Consider the following 18796-nt stretch of genomic DNA (forward strand, 5'->3'; position numbering starts at 1 on the left):
GCGTTAACGCAGCTCTAAGCCTTTCCTAATATCAACCTAATAATATCCACCTTTCCCAGAGGAATCTGGGGATGAAAAAGTAATTTTACATATTGTCCTTCATATAAAGGACTTAAATCTCAGATCTGGGAGGCATTCTGAAGAGCGTTTTCTCCAGCCTCCGATTTTATGCATTTCAAGTGGAAGCTGTGTCTTCTAGAGAAAGGATGAACGGCCGAGTTCCTTGGATTTGCCAGAGTCACTGAGCGGCTCAGTAGTGAAATCGGGATTACCGCTTAGGTCCACTTCTCCCTCAGACCCATCCTTTCTACAAAGCTGACCTTGAAATTCACATTTTAGGATGAGATCACTTTAGTAGAGGATTTTACATTCTTTTCCTCTACAGCTTTGTCATCTTTGTGGGAAGTTGCCTCAGTGTTGACCTGCTCCTCTCCTGGCTTCCTAATCAGCATGTGGAACACAATTAAATTTTTACCAAAAGTCCAAGACTCAAAAATGGCATTTTAAACATCAGTTCTTGACACTCTGAGAGATTTAGCTCAAATTCTCTAGCTACTAATTTCAATTTTGCTGCATATGAAGAACATTTAAGAAAAAGAAGGTCATGTATCATCAAAATATTTTTAAGTACACCAAGGTGATGTAACAGGAAACAGTCTCTGTAAGAGGTAAGGAGAAAATAAAATGAACATTTTCCTTTTTTTTTTTTAATGAAAGTGTAAAAATATTCATATAAACAGTTGGCAGGGTACTAGGAGGTATTACCAAAGGGTGCCACTGTCTGAGGAACATCTCTGCACCCTGACCCCTGACCCTACTCCCTGCAAGAGTCAAACACTAAGGACAGTTCACCATTGTATCCTACATCTGCCAAATTCACAAGGACCACAGAACACTCTTTAGCATAACCCCCTGAGCTAGCCCGTGCCATTTTCTAATCACCTTATTTGAATTCATTTTAGCAGCCGATCCAAAATCCACCAGCTTGATGTGTCCCGTTCGGTCGATGAGGATGTTCTCAGGCTTGATGTCTCTGTAAGAAAGTCATGTTATGCTACACAGACCTTCCCTACTGGTAGATATGAACGATTAGCACCCACCTTGAAAAATAAATTCAACTTTTTTTAAAGGGAGGGAGAAAAAGAAAGCAAATGTAATGCTATTAGATGGATTATTCCTACTAGAGGCTCACATTTTTATATTTAAAATCTAAGACCAGAAAACCTAAAGAATTCATCTGAGGTCATGTGGTTCACAAACAGAAAAGTCTTTTATCCCAAATTCTGCATCCCTACTATATATATGTCTATATGATATATATATATATATATATATATATATATAGATATAGATATATGATATCTCTGTATAACATTCTGAAATAAAGTGAAGATATGAAAAGAAACCTGAGGACGGAGACTTCTGTGGAATGTCTTTGCAACTTACTAATGCTGGCGGTAAAAAGCATGCTCCAGTGTGGACCTTGAGTGCCCTGCAAAGGTCCATGTGTTAAAGGCTTGGACCTCAGCACGACACAGCAGGGAGACAGAAGGTGGAACCTGTAAGAGGTGGGACGACCCAGTGGGGCACCGTCAGGTCACTGGAGACCTGCCTTCCATTTCAGGAAAGACAAGTCGCCTTCATTCCCAGCTGCAGAGTTTTGAGTGCACCGTTAGGCGGCTTTGTTGCTCTGAGCCAGATGAGGGCAGAGGTTCATGGCATCGGGCGTGTTATAGATGGAAGCAGCTCACTTTGTGCTAAACAGAAAATGGAGCCCCCAGAGAACAGGGACAAGGTATGCATTTCAAAAGCGTCTTCTGGGGATCTACTTCCTCTGGTGGGTCCTACCGCCAGTTACCAGAACCCCACAAAACGCCATCAAAGTATGACTCCCTCGGTATATTAATCCATTAGTGAAAGCAGAGCCCTCATGATCCAGTCACTTCAAGCAACCAAAACACAAGAGCCGTGAAGGAGATTTCAGAATCAGACCATAGGTGGGGCCCGTCTCCTCCCGTCTCTTTTTGTGTCTATAGATGAGTGATACTGCTCTGCCATAGGCTTCTGCCATACTCCCAAAGCAGCAGGACAAAGGGACCAATGGTACCTGCAAACCGGTGAGCCAGAACGGAGCTTCTCTCCAATTACTAGACAAGTATTTGGTACAGCGAGGGAAGCTGATTAGCAGCTGTTGTTAATTATCAGCTTTTGTTCCCAGGACAAGCACAGCTAGCCAGTCCCTCTACCAGTCAGTTTTCCTACCAAATAACCCAGAGGGCCCAAAGGAAGGGTTTCCAATCCTACTGGCTACAGCTGAGAGCCAGATCTTACTAGCAAACAGGCACATTGCAATCCTGGCTCTAGTCCATGGTTGAATGGGCATGCTAAGATGCTTTTAGCCAATCACAGGCCAGGCTGGCTACACGACGTTTTCTGCTGACCCCAAAGTTACTCAGCCACTCATTTCTATGCAGAGACTCGTGCGTGATTCAGGAAAGTTCTCAGTATGTTCCTAGGAGTCCCACTTACCGATGCACGTATCCCATCTGATGCACACTGTGAACAGCCAAAATCAGCTCAGCAAGGTAAAACTGAATCATATTTTCATCTAATTGGTCCTCATATCTATTCAGAAGTGACAGCAAATCCCCTCCAGGCTGATATTCCATGACCTGCAGAGAATGCCAAAGTTACTCACTTTTCACACACCCCACATAGAGAACACCTCAATTGAACCCTCAAAAGGCACCTAACAATGATGTCATCACAATGTCTCTAGAAAGCAATGAGGATGTGTGGCACACATCCTGAGACACAAGATACGGTCTTTGCCCTACAGAAATTGCATACATGACCCAAGAGAATGGAGAGGACACAAGAACAGCCAGACACCATGCATGACGCTTGCAAGGCAAGCCTGAGAAGTTGAATTAAATCCACCCCCTCCCACACCCACCCAAGTTGACACCCCAGACATTCCCTAGGATCAGGTACACCGCATAGATGGATATTCCTGGAGGGCAACAAACTGGCTAACATTCATTTTGCATTCTCCTCAGCACATAGCAGAATATAGGAGGCGTGCGGTAAATGCAGTACAATCTTTCCCTTTTACAGTCAGTGCGGAAGGCAGTCGATGATCTCTATTAAACATTTAACAATGAATTATACCCTTTGATCTAGCTATTCCACTCAGTTTACTTTATTGGTACTTACGATTCTCAGATAAAAGACAGATAAGTAAATAGATTGATTCTCTACTGGATGGTTTATAACAAGGGAGATATACTTGGAAATCATCCAAACGCCCATCCATAAGAGATCAGCTAAATTATGATACCTCTAAATCTATGACTCAGATATTAAAAACACATGATTCCAGCTATTCATGCTACTGTGGGAAGCTGTCCGTATCACAGAAAGTGACATTCCATACAGGATAAAGAATAACCTCCATTTTCAATCAGAAGAAAATTACATTTTTTGGTGCATATGAAAAATAAATCAGAATATATAGCTAAAATGCTTGATTAGAAAAGAGGCCAGGCAGTGGTGGCGCACGCCTTCAATCCCAGTACTCAGGAGGTAGAAGCAAATGGATCTCTGGGTTCAAGGACAGCCTGGTCTACAGAGTGATTTCCAGGACAGCCAGAGCTGTACAGGGAAACCCTGTCTTAAAAAAAAAAAAAATCAAAAATAAGAAAGCTCCATGCCAAGGAAGTGAAAACCATCAATGCAAGCATGCGTGTGTGTGTGTGTGTGTGTGTGTGTGTGTGTGTGTGTTTTCACAATATGTACACACAAGCATTTGTACATGTGTGAATGTGGGTACAAGCCTGCTGTGACACACAGGTGGATGTCAGAGGACAAGAGGTGCCATTCCTTGACTCCAATCCTGTCAGGGTCTCTGGTTTACAGTACACAGCCAGGCGAGCTGGCCCTCGGGCTTCCAGAGTCTCCCAGCTCCCTGCAGGAGCACAGGGCTACTGATGCTCAGGGCTGCTGATGCTCACGCTGTGCATCCCGCTATACACTGACGCTACAGCTTTGAACTGGGCCCTCACAGCTGCGCAGCAAGCGCTTTGTCCCCATTTGCTAAGTGCCCAACCCTCCTTTCTCTTTTCTTATGGTAACCAGATGTGACATTCCTGGAGGCCAGTCAGCTGGGTCTGACTCACCTGGTGACTTCGCTTCCCAACTTTTCAAGGTCTTCCTCTGAAAATTCCAGATAAGACTAATCCCCCCCCTCCTCCGGCAACACTGCGGGAGGCTTGAGCAAGACCTGAAAGGGCCTTGGCTCAGGGCCACTCCCCTGCCCTCACAGGGTGGGAGAGCCGCTAGCTAGGGCCCACTTGACTGTGGCTGCAATTGTTCTCCGGGGAGCCTGCCCTTTGCTCTGATGTCCATTTTGTCAGCCAGTGTCAGCCTGCGTCCAAGCCTTTTCCAGAGAGGACATGTTTCAAATGCACGTCTGTCAAGAAACACTAAATCCTCTGTGATGGTTCGTCTCAACTGTCAACTTGATTGCACTTAGGATCACCATGGAAACACACCTGGGGGTGGGAGGGGAGGGAGTTTCCAGACAGGTTTAACTGGCGAGGAAAGAGCCACCTTGACTGTGGGCAGCACCGCTCCATGGGTTGGGGTCCTGGGCGGAATAAAATGAGGACTCGAGCCGAGCACCAGCCTTCAATTCTCCGTTTCTGACTGCGGCGCCATGCCTTCGCCACGGTGACAAAGCTGAAATAAAGCCCTCCTCCGTCCTGCTTCTCACCAAGTATTCCGTCAGGGCAATGAGAGAAGTGACCAATACTCCTACCAAACACCACACGAACCCCAAAGGCCAGTTCTGGGGAGTAAATTCCGTCTGTGACCCTCCCAACTGCTATCTGCTTTTCTTGAAGTCTTAGAAAAAAGCTCCAGGCAAGTGTGATGGCTAACCATGGCCGCCAGCACCTAGGAAAAGGGACCCTCAACTGGGGGTTTACCCCCACCGTACCACATCGTGCCCCACCCGTGGCTGGTGGGGCCCTCGATGGAGCCTTTTCCTGATTCCCAGCTACTGTGGGTGGGACCATCCCTAAGCAGGTGGGCCTGGGCTGTGGAAGGAAGGTAGCTGGATGTCTACCTTGCCATAGAGTCAGCAAGCAAATGGCATTCCTGCTTCAACTCCTGCTGGAGTTCCCTTCAGTGGTGGACTGTGACCTGGAAGCATTAGACAAAATGACCTTTTCCTCCTCCGGTTGCGTTTTGTTTGTGGTGCCTATAGCAACTGAGCGCTAAGGAGAAGTCAGATGGAGAGCCAGCCTCTGTACAGGTTCCTAGAGGCGCCAGGCTGGTCCTCCTAAGGACTCCAGGAAGGCCACCCAGCAGCAGGCCAGCCCGGAACCAGATAGCCCTAGGGAAGCCGGGGACTTGCACATCCTCTCATAGCCCAGGAACCAACCTGTTCACATGGCTTCTTATGCTCGGCACACATTGGGCAACTGCCCGGGGAGGGTAAGATGCCACTTCATACCACGGTTGCTCAAAGCAAACTGATTCACCAACAAGTACAACACCTAGGAGGGCTAAAACCATTTCTTCCGAATTCACAGCCGACGACAAAGACGACAACGATGACGTCAGCCACTCACCTCAGCCCAGAGGAGCCACCTGGCTTGCTAGAACTCACCCACTCATCTCAACCTGGTTCTCCACAGGCCTGGGGGTGTGGGTGAATGCTAATTTGTGAGTCTGTTTTAAATATATATTGCCATTAAAAGGGTCTTAGGCAGCAAAAGGAAATTCACAGATAATAGCAGACGCACTCACACTTTGAGAAGGCAAAGGGTTTAAAAATAAGAACAATGCATATTTATGATGACGCACCACCGTTACAGACTTCCTTGGGCTCTGTTATGTGAGAACCAGAACGGCTTCTAAGTTTAAGACTGAGAAAGTCAAAACTACGGCAACCGTTGGCAACTTTGGTGAGCTCACATACCAACTGCTACCTCGGATTTAGCGTCAACTCCTGAAGATTCTATTTGGTAGAACCAGCGGGAATTTTCCAGAAAATCAGCATTTCTTACAAAGGAGAAAAGATACATGCTCTTCACTCCTCTTTGCAAGATGTCCAACCAGACAAGATCGCCTTTTCTGAGGGGCAAATGACCTCCATGTCTTCAGAAGCCAGGACTGATTGAGAAAACAGACCACAGAAATTACAGCAGCTGCTTGCCTGTACTCCACGACTCAGGGCCAAAATAGACACCCTAAATGATGAACAGCTGAAGAGGATGGATCTTTATCAGAAGCCCAGTCAAACCTCATGACCCAACACATTCCCCGAGTAGCATACTAAAATCTCCCACTGTACAATACCGAACTGCTCTGAACATTCAGAGTTGCCACTTTGAGGAACCCAAGGCATTCTCCACAGTCCAAAACTACACTATAAAGTCTCACAGAGAAAGAATCAGGATTTGGGGTCTTTCAGAAACACTCTGGGACTGTGAAAGAGGGTACCAAGCCAAGAGGCTATCAAAGTCCTCATCAAATGTCACAAACTAAGAGTCTTCAAGACTGGCTGTGACCCAGAGACAAGTACCGGAGAGCACTGTGAACCAACCCAGGGACAGTGACCGGAGAGCACTGTGAACTAACCCAGGGACAGTGACTGGAGAGCACTGTGAACCAACCCAGGGACAGTGACTGGAGAGCACTGTGAACCAACCCAGGGGCAGTGACTGGAGAGCACTGTGAACCAACCCAGGGGCAGTGACCGGAGAGCACTGTGAACCAACCCAGGGACAGTGACTGGAGAGCACTGTGAACCAACCCAGGGGCAGTGACCAGAGAGCACTGTGAACCAACCCAGGGACAGTGACTGGAGAGCACTGTGAACTAACCCAGGGACAGTGACTGGAGAGCACTGTGAACTAACCCAGGGACAGTGACTGGAGAGCACTGTGAACCAACCCAGGGGCAGTGACCGGAGAGCACTGTGAACTAACGGAGAACAAGGTTGCCGCCTACGTTCTTCCAGAGTCCACATACTGCATCTGCATCTCTGTCCCCGACTTTTGCTGCTCAGAGATAGCTGGGGACGCACTGATCTGCCCATCATACCAAAAACGTGGCTGCTAACAATCCAGGAAAGCTGTTAAGTCCTCTACAGAGGGTTTTCCAAGCCTGAATCCCCTTCAAGATCACTGGGAGGAGTGCTTTGTAAAAAAATGCAACTCAGGCCAGAGAAGTAGCTCAGCAGGTAAAGACGCTTGCCACCAAGCCGGACAATCGGAGTATGATCCCCGAGATCCACACAGCAAAGGGAACTAAATCCTGCAAGTTGCCCTCTGACCTCCATGCATGTGTCAGTGTGCACACACATACCTAATAAACACGTGTTGGGTTTTTTTTTAAAATAAGACACATTCGTCCATAATATTTGAAAGCCTATACTATGTGCTAGTGTTCTAAATATCAGGAATGAAAGAAAAAAAAAAAATCCCTGTGCCTTCATAGAGGTGGCATTCAAGTGGAATAAAAAAAAAAAGAATTAAATTATTATTATAATGGTAATAAGAAAAATCGGGGTAAAAGAGGGTTTCTCCCTTCCATTCCAACCACTTGGGGAGCTTGCTAAAATACGAATTTCAGAGACTGACTTCACGCACCAATGCTCAAGCTCCACGGCTCTGTGTTGTTCTGAGACAGGATGCCACTGGTAACCTCAAACTTGCAATCCTCCTGCCTCAGCCCCCTGAGTCCTGGGCTTGTGGGCATACATTACCCCATCCAGCTGAGGAATGTACTTCCCCAAAATATTTATTAGGTTACTTTATTATTGTTGTGTATGTGTGTGGGGGGGGGGTGCACGTAAAGGTCAGAGGGCAACTGTGCAGAGTCAGTTCTCTCCTCCCAACTTTACACCATTTCCAGGGATCAAATTCAAGTCATCAGGTTTGCAGGACAAGTGCCTCACGGGCCCAGCCATCTCACCGGCTCAGCCATCTCACTGAGGGAATGCATTTTTAAGGACTGATTATGATGCTGCTCACCCAGCACGACACGGGGACCATTATTGATGACGTTGCACAGCGAATTCGGTTTCCTAATCCAGTCACAGTCAAAGTTTCTGCAGCACCGTGCCCTTGACTGGACCTTGGCTTTAATACAGCCATCACTTCTGCTTGCATTTTTTTTTTTTTACAGTGACTACTCGAAGGCTTTCTGAATATCAAGACAAGATCACAGACCATAAAGGGCTGGAAAATAACCAGACCACTGGCATTGAAAGAAATGATGATCTTCCACCTTCGCAAGGACCAGGGACATCTACACAGAATAGGTGCATTTCATCCAAATGGGGAAGTCACCAAATCGCAGCGATCAAACGCTGGGAAGAGGAGATGGGGAGAAAAGAGCCCTCCGGCAAAATAGGCCTAAATGGGGTGGCAACCTCGCTGATGGGCTGCCGCAGCGGCTGACAGACCAGCCTGGCTCCGAGCTGTGAAGGACTTGCTCTTTCCAAGCAAAGACTTGCCGGCCAACAGAGACAGGCCCTTCCACAGCAGCAGCTGCAGATGCTAATTAAAGGGCAGATCTTACACATGTTCAGTTTGGAAGTGGGGGAGGCGTCTCTGTTGGGTTCTGCCTGATACTCCAAGGACTGCAGGGGCAATTTCCATACATGTGCTGAAGTCAAAGTGAAGGACAAATGTGTGTGCGTGTAGTATGCGCGTGCACATGTGTTTGTATGGGTGTGGGGGGGGGGGAGATGTATGAAATTTAATAGTTATTTGGCATTGATACAGTTTGAATGTGTCCACAGAAGTCCATTGGCAATGGGCACCTAGTACCTAGTCTGATGGCCTGAGATCATTCCCTGGAATCCACGTGGTGGAAAATGAGAACTGACTCCCAGAAGTTGTCCTCTGACCCCTACAAGTGTGTCAGGGTGTACACACACACACACACACACACACACACACACACACACAGCTCACATGATGGGACTGAGGAGATGGCTCAGTGGTTAAAGCGCTTGCCACACACATGAGAACCACAGTTTGGACCTCCAAAACCCACAGGAATGCTGGATGGGAGACAGGGGATCCACAGAGCAAGTTGGTGCACTCTGGGTGCAAGTGAGAAACCTTGCCTCAATGAATAAAGTGCAGATCAATCAGGGAAGATTCCCCACATCACCCTTGGACCTCCACATGCATGAGCACACGTGTGCATACAACCACATACATGCATGCCCACACACATACAAACACACATACGCATAGGGGAAAATGTTTACACGTTGGCTATTTAACCCCAAATTTATACAATGATGCTATTTGGAAGGTAGCACCTTTGGGAGGTAATTAGGGTTGAAGACATGTGTAAGTGTGATGATAGCATTAGTGGCTTTATAAGGAGAGAGAAACTCTCATGGTGACTGTCTTAGCATGTGACACTCTCCACCATGCTATTATGCAAGAAGAAAACTGACCAGATGCCGACCTGATACCGGTGATACGCTCTTGGTTTTCCCAGCCTCTAGAGTCACGAGCCAAATAAACATCTAGTCCTCACACAGGCTGGGATTTTGTTACAGCACAGGCAAGCAGACTAAGGCAAGGTCTATTCCAATCTGCACAGAGCATCAGCATGCTGTGCAAGCCACTTCTTTGAAATGCCTGCACACTCCATGTGCACCATGACAAAATGCAGAGGTGCCTTTGGCATCACAGTGTGCTCTGCCCAGTGTTTCTGAACTTCATCATCGGGGAGGAGGGTGAAAATCCTCTAAGCAATGTGGCCCCTGACAAGAGACCTTGTATTACTTTCCTGGAAGGTCAAGGTAACCTCTAGGAGATGAGAGAAGGCCTTTATCTCTGAAAGTTTGAATTCCAGCCCAATTCAGCCATCTATTTTTAAAAAAAAGGAAGGAAGGAAGGAAGGAAGGAAGGAAGGAAGGAAGGAAGGAAGGAAGGAAGAAATCACCCAGCCCTTGGGAGGTAGAGGCAGGCCAATCTCTGAATTTAAGGCCAGTCTGATCTACAGAGCAAGCTCCAGGACAGCCAGGGCTACACAGAGGAAAAACAAAAACAAAACAAATCAAAAAACCCTCTTAGAGCACTGCATCACACTGGGCAGGAAACAGTTCAGCCGACCAAGTAACTGGGGACATGAGTTGGGGGGGGGGGGGGACGCTGACTAAAGGTGCCAGTCAGTTCAAAGGAAATAAACACAGAATGATGGAGTAGCCCTAGACTGACAGCGTATGGGGGAAGGGCCCATCCCTGGGCCTCGAAGGAGGAGAGATTTCAGATGTGTACAATAGGTTACCGGGTAAAGGAAGAGGCAAGTCAGAAACCAGAGGGCCTAGAAGACAACCGTTCTCAGAGCGACGCTGCTGAATCAGCAGCAGCGGCAGCTCATGGAAGTGTGTGAGAAATACAAACTGGGGTACCCACCCTGCCAGACCTCCTGAAGCCAAGACTCCGGGAGTGGAGACACACTGAGGCCACTTGATGAAACTGTGGCTCCTAAAAAGGACAAAACTCTGAATGCACACTCTTGAAATAGGCCTCAAGACCTGGACGTGGATCAACTCTCTCAAAGGCGGAGAACCCACATGGCAGTAACAGGCTCCAGCAATGGGACTGGAGCCAAAGGAGGAGTTACTGCCTTACCCACCAATGAGAAAGTTCAAGTGAAAAGGATGACGACTCTGGAGAGAACCAACGAGGAACAGCGATAAAACAAGAATGAGTCTTCCAAACGCCAGGTTTTCTGACGGGCAGCGGCCTCCGAAACCCTGGCGTCTAGGGCAGCACCTTGCGAACACTCGCCTGAAATTCGGATAAACCTAGCCAAGAGATCAAAACAGCATGCGTCTCGCTGTCAGAGCTATCGTAAGCTGCCACCTCGACGATGCACTAGGGTAAACAACGGTGCTGCCTTGTTAACTCCCTCCCGACTCAAGGTGGAAATAGATGCCGATGTCCTCAAAGGGGTCAGTGGCACAAACAGCTCATTTCCAAATTGTTCCTACTTAATCGTCCACAAAATTGCACAGGTGTGGGTTGAAAGCTGAGAGAATATAAAAAACCAACCTTGAACAGCACATTGAAAATCAGGACTCCATTAGGAGTCATTCTGGACCCAGGTGTATAGCACTGTGATTATGAACAAAGAATGTGGAGTGAGGAGACTACTGACTGTTCTCCCCTGTCCACCTCCCTTCTTTCATAGAGAGATGGGCAGACGTTTTTGGCCAACTTGATTGGACTGAGAAGCATCTGGGAGACCGTAAAGCAACGTCTGGACTTATCTGTGAAGGTGTTTCCAGGGAGTTATCCAAGTGGAGAGACCAACTCTGAATATAAGTTATAGTACCCTCCTGAGAATAAAACCTGAGGTTGTTCCCTGGCCTCCACATGTATGTGCAACACACACACACACACACACACACACACACACACACACACACAGAGTTGTTTTTTTGTTTTTTTTTTTTTTAAGGAGGGTTTGGGAAGATGGCTATCAGTAAAGAGCTTGCTGTTCAAGCACAAAGATCTGAATTCAGCCAGGGCAGTGGTGGCGCACGCCTTTAATCCCAGCACTTGGGAGGCAGAGCCAGGCGGATCTCTGTGAGTTCAAGGCCAGCCTAGGCTACCAAGTGAGTTCCAGGAAAGGCGCAAAGCTAAACCAAAAAAAAAAAAAAAAAAAAAAAGACCTGAATTCAGATGCCCCATGGAAGAAGACAGGCACAGTAGCACACAGCTTAATTCCAGCACCAGGGAAATGGAAGAATCCTTGAAGCCCAGGTTCAGTGAGAGACCCTGTCTCAAAAAACAGAGTGGAACCAGGTGGCACACAGCACTCAGGAGGCAGAAGCAAGTGGATCTCTATAAACTGAAGCCTAGCCTGGTCTACACAGAGAGTTCCAAGCCAGCCAGGACCACATAGTGAGGCGCTGTCTGAAAAATAAATCAAGTGGAGAGTGACTTGAGGTAGACACTCAACCTCTGGCCTCTGGCATATGCGCACACACCCACATGAACATGTACACACACCACAGACACACAGGAGAGCTCAGTGGCCTGGGCATGCTGGTGCAAGCCTGCAACCTTATCTATAAGGAAGGCTGGGGCAACAGGATCCTTGAGTTGTAAGCCAGCCTGGGTACATAACGAGACTTATCTCAAACCACTAAAACCAAGAGAGCAGGGTGGAGCCAGGGAGAAACTTCAGCTCATAGGAAACCAAGGCAAATAGACTGATTCTTCCAGATCAGAAACAAAAGCAGTCACATCATTGAAAAAAAAAAAAAAGCCCAGTGGGAGCTCCAGACAAAAACAGCTCCCTGCTCCCTTCCACAAGCCTCCTTATCCCCACCCGTGGTGACATGAGAGTCTGATCAGGGGCTGATCCAGGAACAAAGGTTGTTTCTAGAATACACACTTTACATTTAAGAACTTAATCCTCTAAGAACCTAAGTAGGCCCCCCAAATGTGCTTTGGCATTCCATAAGCTACGCTATATGGACACCAGAGAAAACTATGCCACCATCCAAAGGGCTGAACTAACTGGAGGTCAGGGTTGTAGCTCAGTGGTAAAGTGTGTGCTTAGCGTGCTCAAGGCCCTGAGTTCAATCCCTGACACCAAAAAGAACAAAGTATAGCATTATGTAGTAACATCAAAATGTCTGAGACAGCATCTGACCACGTGGCCCTGACTAGCCTGGAACTCACAGAGAGTCACCCGCCTCTGCCTCCAGAGTGCTGGCATTCCTGGAGAAAAAAAAAAAAAAAAGAACAAAAAAACCAACCAAGCAAAAAACACTCTTGGTTATATATACATTAGTGCACTCCCAGTAAAACATAATTAAGGTCAGAAAGAGACTATATCACCATTAATATTTGTTCCCCACAGAGAGCTAAGAAAGGAAAGCAGAGGACCGTGGTTCTCCTTCACACATCTTCAGTGTACACACTGTTAAACTTTTTTTTTTTAATTTCAGGGGAGAGCGCGCACGCAGTCCCCCACTACCACAAATTATGCAGTTGAGTTTCCCGCATTTGGGGAAATCGCAGGGGTCTGCACATCCGGAGTGCAATGGATAAGCCTCGCCCTGGGAAAACCACCTTCGTGATCACGGTATCTCTCCTGCCAGGTAAGTATATTTTTAAAGATTTTTATTTATTTATTATGTACACAGAAGAGGGCGCCAGATCTCATGACAGATGGTTGTGAGCCACCATGTGGTTGCTGGGAATTGAACTCAGGACCTCTGGAAGAGCAGTCGGTGCTCTTCACCTCTGAGCCATCTCTCCAGCCCTGTTAAACTTTTTAAATTAATTTCTTTATCTGTGTATGCTTATATGTGTGTGCCTGTGTGGATACATGCACCACACTGTGCGTGCATGAGTGAGTGAGTGAGTGTGTCTGTGTATGTGTGTGTGTATACATCAGAGGACACATCTTGCAAGAGTTAATTCTCTCTCTCTATCTTGTATGTCCCAGGAATCAAACTCAGGTCTTCAGGCTTGGCATCAAGCAGCCCAATCAGCTGAGCCATCCCATTGGCCCAGTATATGCGTTTTTAGGGTGGGATCGAGGAATACTGGTATGCATTTTTAATTTACCCTGAACCACTGTGTGTAGCCACAGGGTACAGTGTGATATTTCAATAAATATACACAATGTACAGTGATCAAATCAAAGCAATTAACAAGTTCTCCACCTGCCATCGGCTTTGTCTTGGGACCGTTCGACCCCTCTCTTCTGTCCTTGTGGAGCGTGTGATAATGGTTATCGAGGGCTGGGCTCCTCTGCTACAGGACACCAAAGCTTATCCCTTTTATCTTGCTACTCATGGTAGTCCGACTGGTCTACCCATTAGCCAGCCCTCCTCTGCCTCTCCTCTCCTCACCCCAGGTAACTGGCATCCACCATCCCGTTCATCCCATTCTCCGCCTCTGTGAGATAAACTCATCCGGCTTCCAAACATGTGTGAGGAGGGAACGGGCTGCACTTTCTTACCTCAACCATGCATTACTACCTTACCTTTTCAAAATTAAAGCAAGAAATGAGCGTGGTGGCCCACACCTTAAATCCCAGCACTTGGGTAGGCAGAAGCAGTTGACTGATTGAGAATTCCAGGCCAGCCTGGTCTATGCAGCAAACTCCAGGCCAGCCAGATCTACATAATGAGACATTGTCTCCAAAACTAAATTAATTGACTTAATTTAATTAAAGCAAGATTCTATTAAAGGTAGTTAGAGACCATTCCCAATGAAATCACTTTCCATTGCTGCCCTTTGTAGCCGAAGTACAGTAGGCTGTTTCTAAGTGGGTCAGCTCTTAATCTTTAGAACGGGGAATGGGAGACGGCCAGTCAGAAAATCGACTGAATGAGTGAGCGGTGTCACAGACCACATCAGCAAGAACCACTTTCAATCTGCGGTATCATCTGAGTATCAGGGCCTCGGCTCATTCCGCGGGGACGGATGTGAAGACTCACCAGGTAAAGGTTATTTTTGTCCTGAAAGGCATACTGTAATTGGGGGATCCAAGGGCTCGTGCTCTGAGATAATATGTTCCGCTCCTCCTCGAAAAATGAAACCTGGAAGGAAAAGAAAACCCTTTAGATAATTGTATTAGAACTGAATGTGAAGGGGAAACAGCCTTTGTCCTGCCTTCCGGTCTAAATTGATGATTCCAGGTTTTTAAAAAAAAAAATCACTTAGCATGACACTCACCAAGTCTGGTAACCCGCTAGTCTCAGCTCTGCCAGGCCCACAGTACCCATCCAGTTAACATCTCCCCTTAAGTCAATTCTCTTTATCCGAGCTGAAGTATCTTCCTCTTCCTCCCCACCTTTGCTTCCTGGACGGTTCTAGTAGATGCCATGAATCCAGGCCAGGTAGGAGAGTGAGAGAGCCACAGTGCCCAGCCCACGCAGAGTGAGGACCGGTGGCAGACCGGCGTGGCCAGCAGGCCAGGGTGGGCTACCAGAGGCTCGAGCAGGGGGAAGACGGACATATCTGCACGTGGGGGTGGATGGCGTAGGGCAGGTGAGGAGACAAAGCTCCGGCCACAAAGACTATGAGAGGGATGGAGAGAGGGAGGGCTCAGCGGTTAAGAGAACTTGCCGCTCTTGCCGAGGACCTGGGTTCGACTCCCAGCACCCACATCATAGCTTGCAACCACCTGTAACTACAGTTCCAGGGACTCCAACACCCTCTTCTAGACTCTGAAGACACACTCATGGTGCACATACATACACACATGCAGGCAGAACATTCACTCACATAAAACAAATAAATCTAATTTTTTTTTTTTTTTTAAAGAAGAAAATGGTAAAGGCAGAAATGTCCCTGCCAAAGACACATGAGTTAAAGGCTTGGCCCTCAGCCCATGGCATTATAAGAAAGTCTTTCAGCCATTGGGGGTGACCCCCGAGAGGGGTCACAGAACCCCAACCCATTCATCTTTCTCTATTTTGATGTCAGTCACAAAATGAAGTTTTCCCAAGTTCTCTCTCACACCAGTTGTGACTCTTCACCACAGGCTCAAAACCAACGAGGCTGGGTGTGGCCATGCGACCTTCAACCCCAGCACTCAGAAGAGAAAGGCAGGTGGATCTAGAGAGGTATCAGGCCAGCTGAGCTGGGATTACGAAGTAAGAAACTGTTTTGGGGGGCCGGGGGAGACAATGTAGCCACCCAGCCCTACACTGAAACTTTCAAATTATGAGCCAAACTAAACATGTTCTCTTTATATGCTGCTGATCTCACGTATGTGTGATTGGAATGGAAAGCTAGCTCACAAGCCACATCACAGGGAAGAGAAAGACTCAGGGCAAAGATGCAAAGTTGGGCTGGAGTTAGAGGCAGCTGTGTGAACATGGTTCCCCTTATAAACACATGTAAACGCAATTCTGTGTATATCTACGCAGGTCTGTATGTCTTTGTGCACGTGAGTGTATATGTAGGAACATAAAGGCGGCTACACTGTGCATATAAACACGCATTCCTTAGCCCGACCCAGGAAAGAGGTCCAAGAGCCGAGACAGCCCAAAAGAAGCACAAAACCTAGGGTTAACATCTTGGCCTTTGGCCAGGCGGTGGTGGCACATGCCTAATCCCAGCACTGGGGAAGCAGAGCCAGGCAGATCTCTGTGAGTTCGAGGCCAGCCTGGTCTACAGAGCGAGATCCAGGAAAGGCACAAAGCTACACAGAGAACCCTGTCTCAAAAAAGCCAAAGAAAAAAAAAAAAAAAAAGTTTGGCCTCTAGTTCTTTATTTGTATTTATACGTGTGTATGTGTGTCTCTGTGTGTTTAGGCTGTGTGTGTGCAGATGCCTGCAGGGGACCTGAAGAACGCAATGGCCCCCATGGAACTGGAGCTTACAGGTGTTTGTGAGCTTACAGGAGTTTGTGCAGGGAACCAGACTCAGCAAGAGCAATGTACTTTCTGCTACTGAGCTACCTCAGCTCTAAGATCTGGTGTCTAAGGACCATTTCCACTGAACAGGGATCCCCGGAGACACGCTTGTGCAGGGGAAGTGTGCAGGGCAACCCTGAACATCTCTCACCACAGAACAAGAAACGTGTCCAAGAATGGCGGGGATCTGCCAGAAGGAGGCGAAAGCCAACCTGAAGAGCTGCCTTGGAGACACTCTGGATGTGATTGATGGCACTCACTGGCTCAAACAAGGAAAGGCCAGTTCACACAGCACAAACAAACCAATAACAGAGGGTGGCATAAGGGACGGAATAGTTCTGTCTCTGTAGAATATGCAAGAACCAAGGGGAAAGCAACTCCATCATGAAGAGCGGCAGGCATCCTCTTCATCCAGGGAGCTATGTAAGCACCTCCAGAAAGTGGCTGGTTGGAACTGAGTCATCTGTTTCTGGGAACAGGAAAAGAGGCCCTTCTTTGTGATATTTCTGTCCAAGCATACCACCTAAGTCTGAATTGTATGGAATAACTGGCCTGCTGTCATTGGAACCATCGAGGTCCTAAGGATTCAGGGGGAAAAAAATGAAGGAACCAACTCAGATCAAAGAGACAGAAGGACTAAATGCCTGGATCCTATTCTAACGATGTGATTGGTATGACCAGTAAAACTGCTGCTAATGTTCTGGTGGTGTGATGGATCATGGGAAAATATTCCTGTCATAGGACATATATACTAAGTGCACAGATGTATTTTCAAGTCACTTGGGTGGTAGTGGTGGTGGTGGTGGTGTACATGCGCGTGTGTGTACGTGTATGAGATTTTCTAGTAGGTAATTTTACACAGAAACCAGGAAAGGCCAAAATACCAGTAACTCAACCAAACACTAACCCAGGTTACTAGGTGTTGCTATGGAGGGGTCGTGTAGCTATAGTTGATTGGCATCTGCACTCAGCCAGTCTTTAGGAGACTACTCTCAGCAGTCTGGGTGGGCCTCATCCAATCAGCAGAAAGGCCTCCAGAGCAAAACTGATGGGTATACCTCAGTGGTAGAGCACTTGCCTGCCTAGCATGCTCCAGACCCCAAAGTCAGTCCTCAAAACCACCACAAAAAAAGAAAAAAAAAAAAAAAAAAAATGAAAAAGTCAGGGTTTAAAAAAAAAAAAAAAAAGAACAAGGGGCTGGAAAGATGGCTCAGCAGTTAAGAGCCTTGTCTGCTCTTTCAGTGGTCCTGAGTTCAATTCCCAGCACTGACATGGGATTCAGGACCCTCTTCTGGTGTGCAAATGTACATACAAACAAAAGATTCATTACATAAATAAATAAATCTTAAGAAGAAAAAGAACAAAATAGCAGTTTCCCTGGGTGGGGAGGGAGGGTGCTTCAAGACTATCGTAGGATGGAGAGAGAGTTCAGTGGTTAGCACACTTGCTATCCAAGCATGAGAACCTGAGATGGTGTCTTAGCAAGCACATCAAGTTGAAAAGCTGAGCACAGCAAGTGCTCCTATAATCCTGACACTGTAGGAGAGACAGGAGGCTCGCTGGAGCTCACGGACTGATGGCCTAGCTCCAGGTTCAGTGAGAGACCCTGTCTGGAGGGACATCCAAGTCCTACTCTGGCCTCTGTGCCAAGCCTTTACCTCCTGAGTGCTGGGGTGTGTACCACCACACCCAGTTTATGCAGCACTGGGGACTGAACCCAGGACTTCACGCATGCTAGACACGCAAGCATTCTACCCACCGAGCTACATCCCTCGCCCTGAAATGTTTCTAAATAGTTGCCCGTGGAGTCCCTAAGATCACCCTGGAAACCTAGGAAGTGGCAGCCCAGCCCAGTACTTTGCAGGGCTGGAGGGCTGGTCCCGTTTGCTCCCACAAAGAGAGGTGGTCAGGGAAAGCTGGAGCTCAACAGGCCCCAGCTCGCTTGCTCACTGTTGACTCTGCCTGAGCCCTGAAGACTCCATTGAAGTAACTGGTCTCTGAGGACCATTTCTGGCTGTCACAGCATTCCATGCAAGCATGCCGCCGCCCTCTCCCTGGCGATAGGCTCTGTTTGTGAGCTACATCACTTCTTCACAATCTCTTCCCATACTGCCCCTTCTCTCTTACATCTGTACATCTCAAATCCTCACGGCAACTCCCTTAGGAGCCCTGCCTTTCTTTTATATTGACCCTCTTAATCAGTGATACATTTAGCAATGACGGTTGGGTTCATTACCTCCTCTACAAACAGGATTTTTCAAAACCCAGGCCCACACCTCTGCAGCATGGTCGCTTCAGGTCCTGGGCCTGGAGGAAAGTGCATCTGTTGGGATCTCGACTGTGTGCCTGCAGGTGGCAC

General features: G+C 47.5%; 1 protein-coding gene and 1 non-coding gene across 2 annotated transcripts in view; both read right to left on the minus strand.

Moving 5' to 3' along the window:
- Cit (citron rho-interacting serine/threonine kinase) overlaps positions 1-18796 on the minus strand; it is a 169239-nt gene that overhangs the window by 138845 nt on the left and 11598 nt on the right. Inside the window, exons 4-6 of the mRNA XM_036171663.1 lie at positions 14513-14614; positions 2530-2672; positions 943-1033 (exon numbers count right to left, since the gene is read on the minus strand). Coding sequence (XP_036027556.1) covers positions 943-1033; positions 2530-2672; positions 14513-14614 — 336 coding nt within the window. The remainder of the gene's footprint in view (positions 1-942; positions 1034-2529; positions 2673-14512; positions 14615-18796) is intronic.
- On the minus strand, positions 13007-13170 carry LOC118572827. Its single transcript, XR_004943527.1, has one exon. It is a non-coding gene; the product is annotated as a U1 spliceosomal RNA (small nuclear RNA).

The sequence above is a fragment of the Onychomys torridus genome, chromosome 22, assembly GCF_903995425.1.
Source record: "Onychomys torridus chromosome 22, mOncTor1.1, whole genome shotgun sequence".
Taxonomy (NCBI): Eukaryota; Metazoa; Chordata; class Mammalia; order Rodentia; family Cricetidae; genus Onychomys; species Onychomys torridus.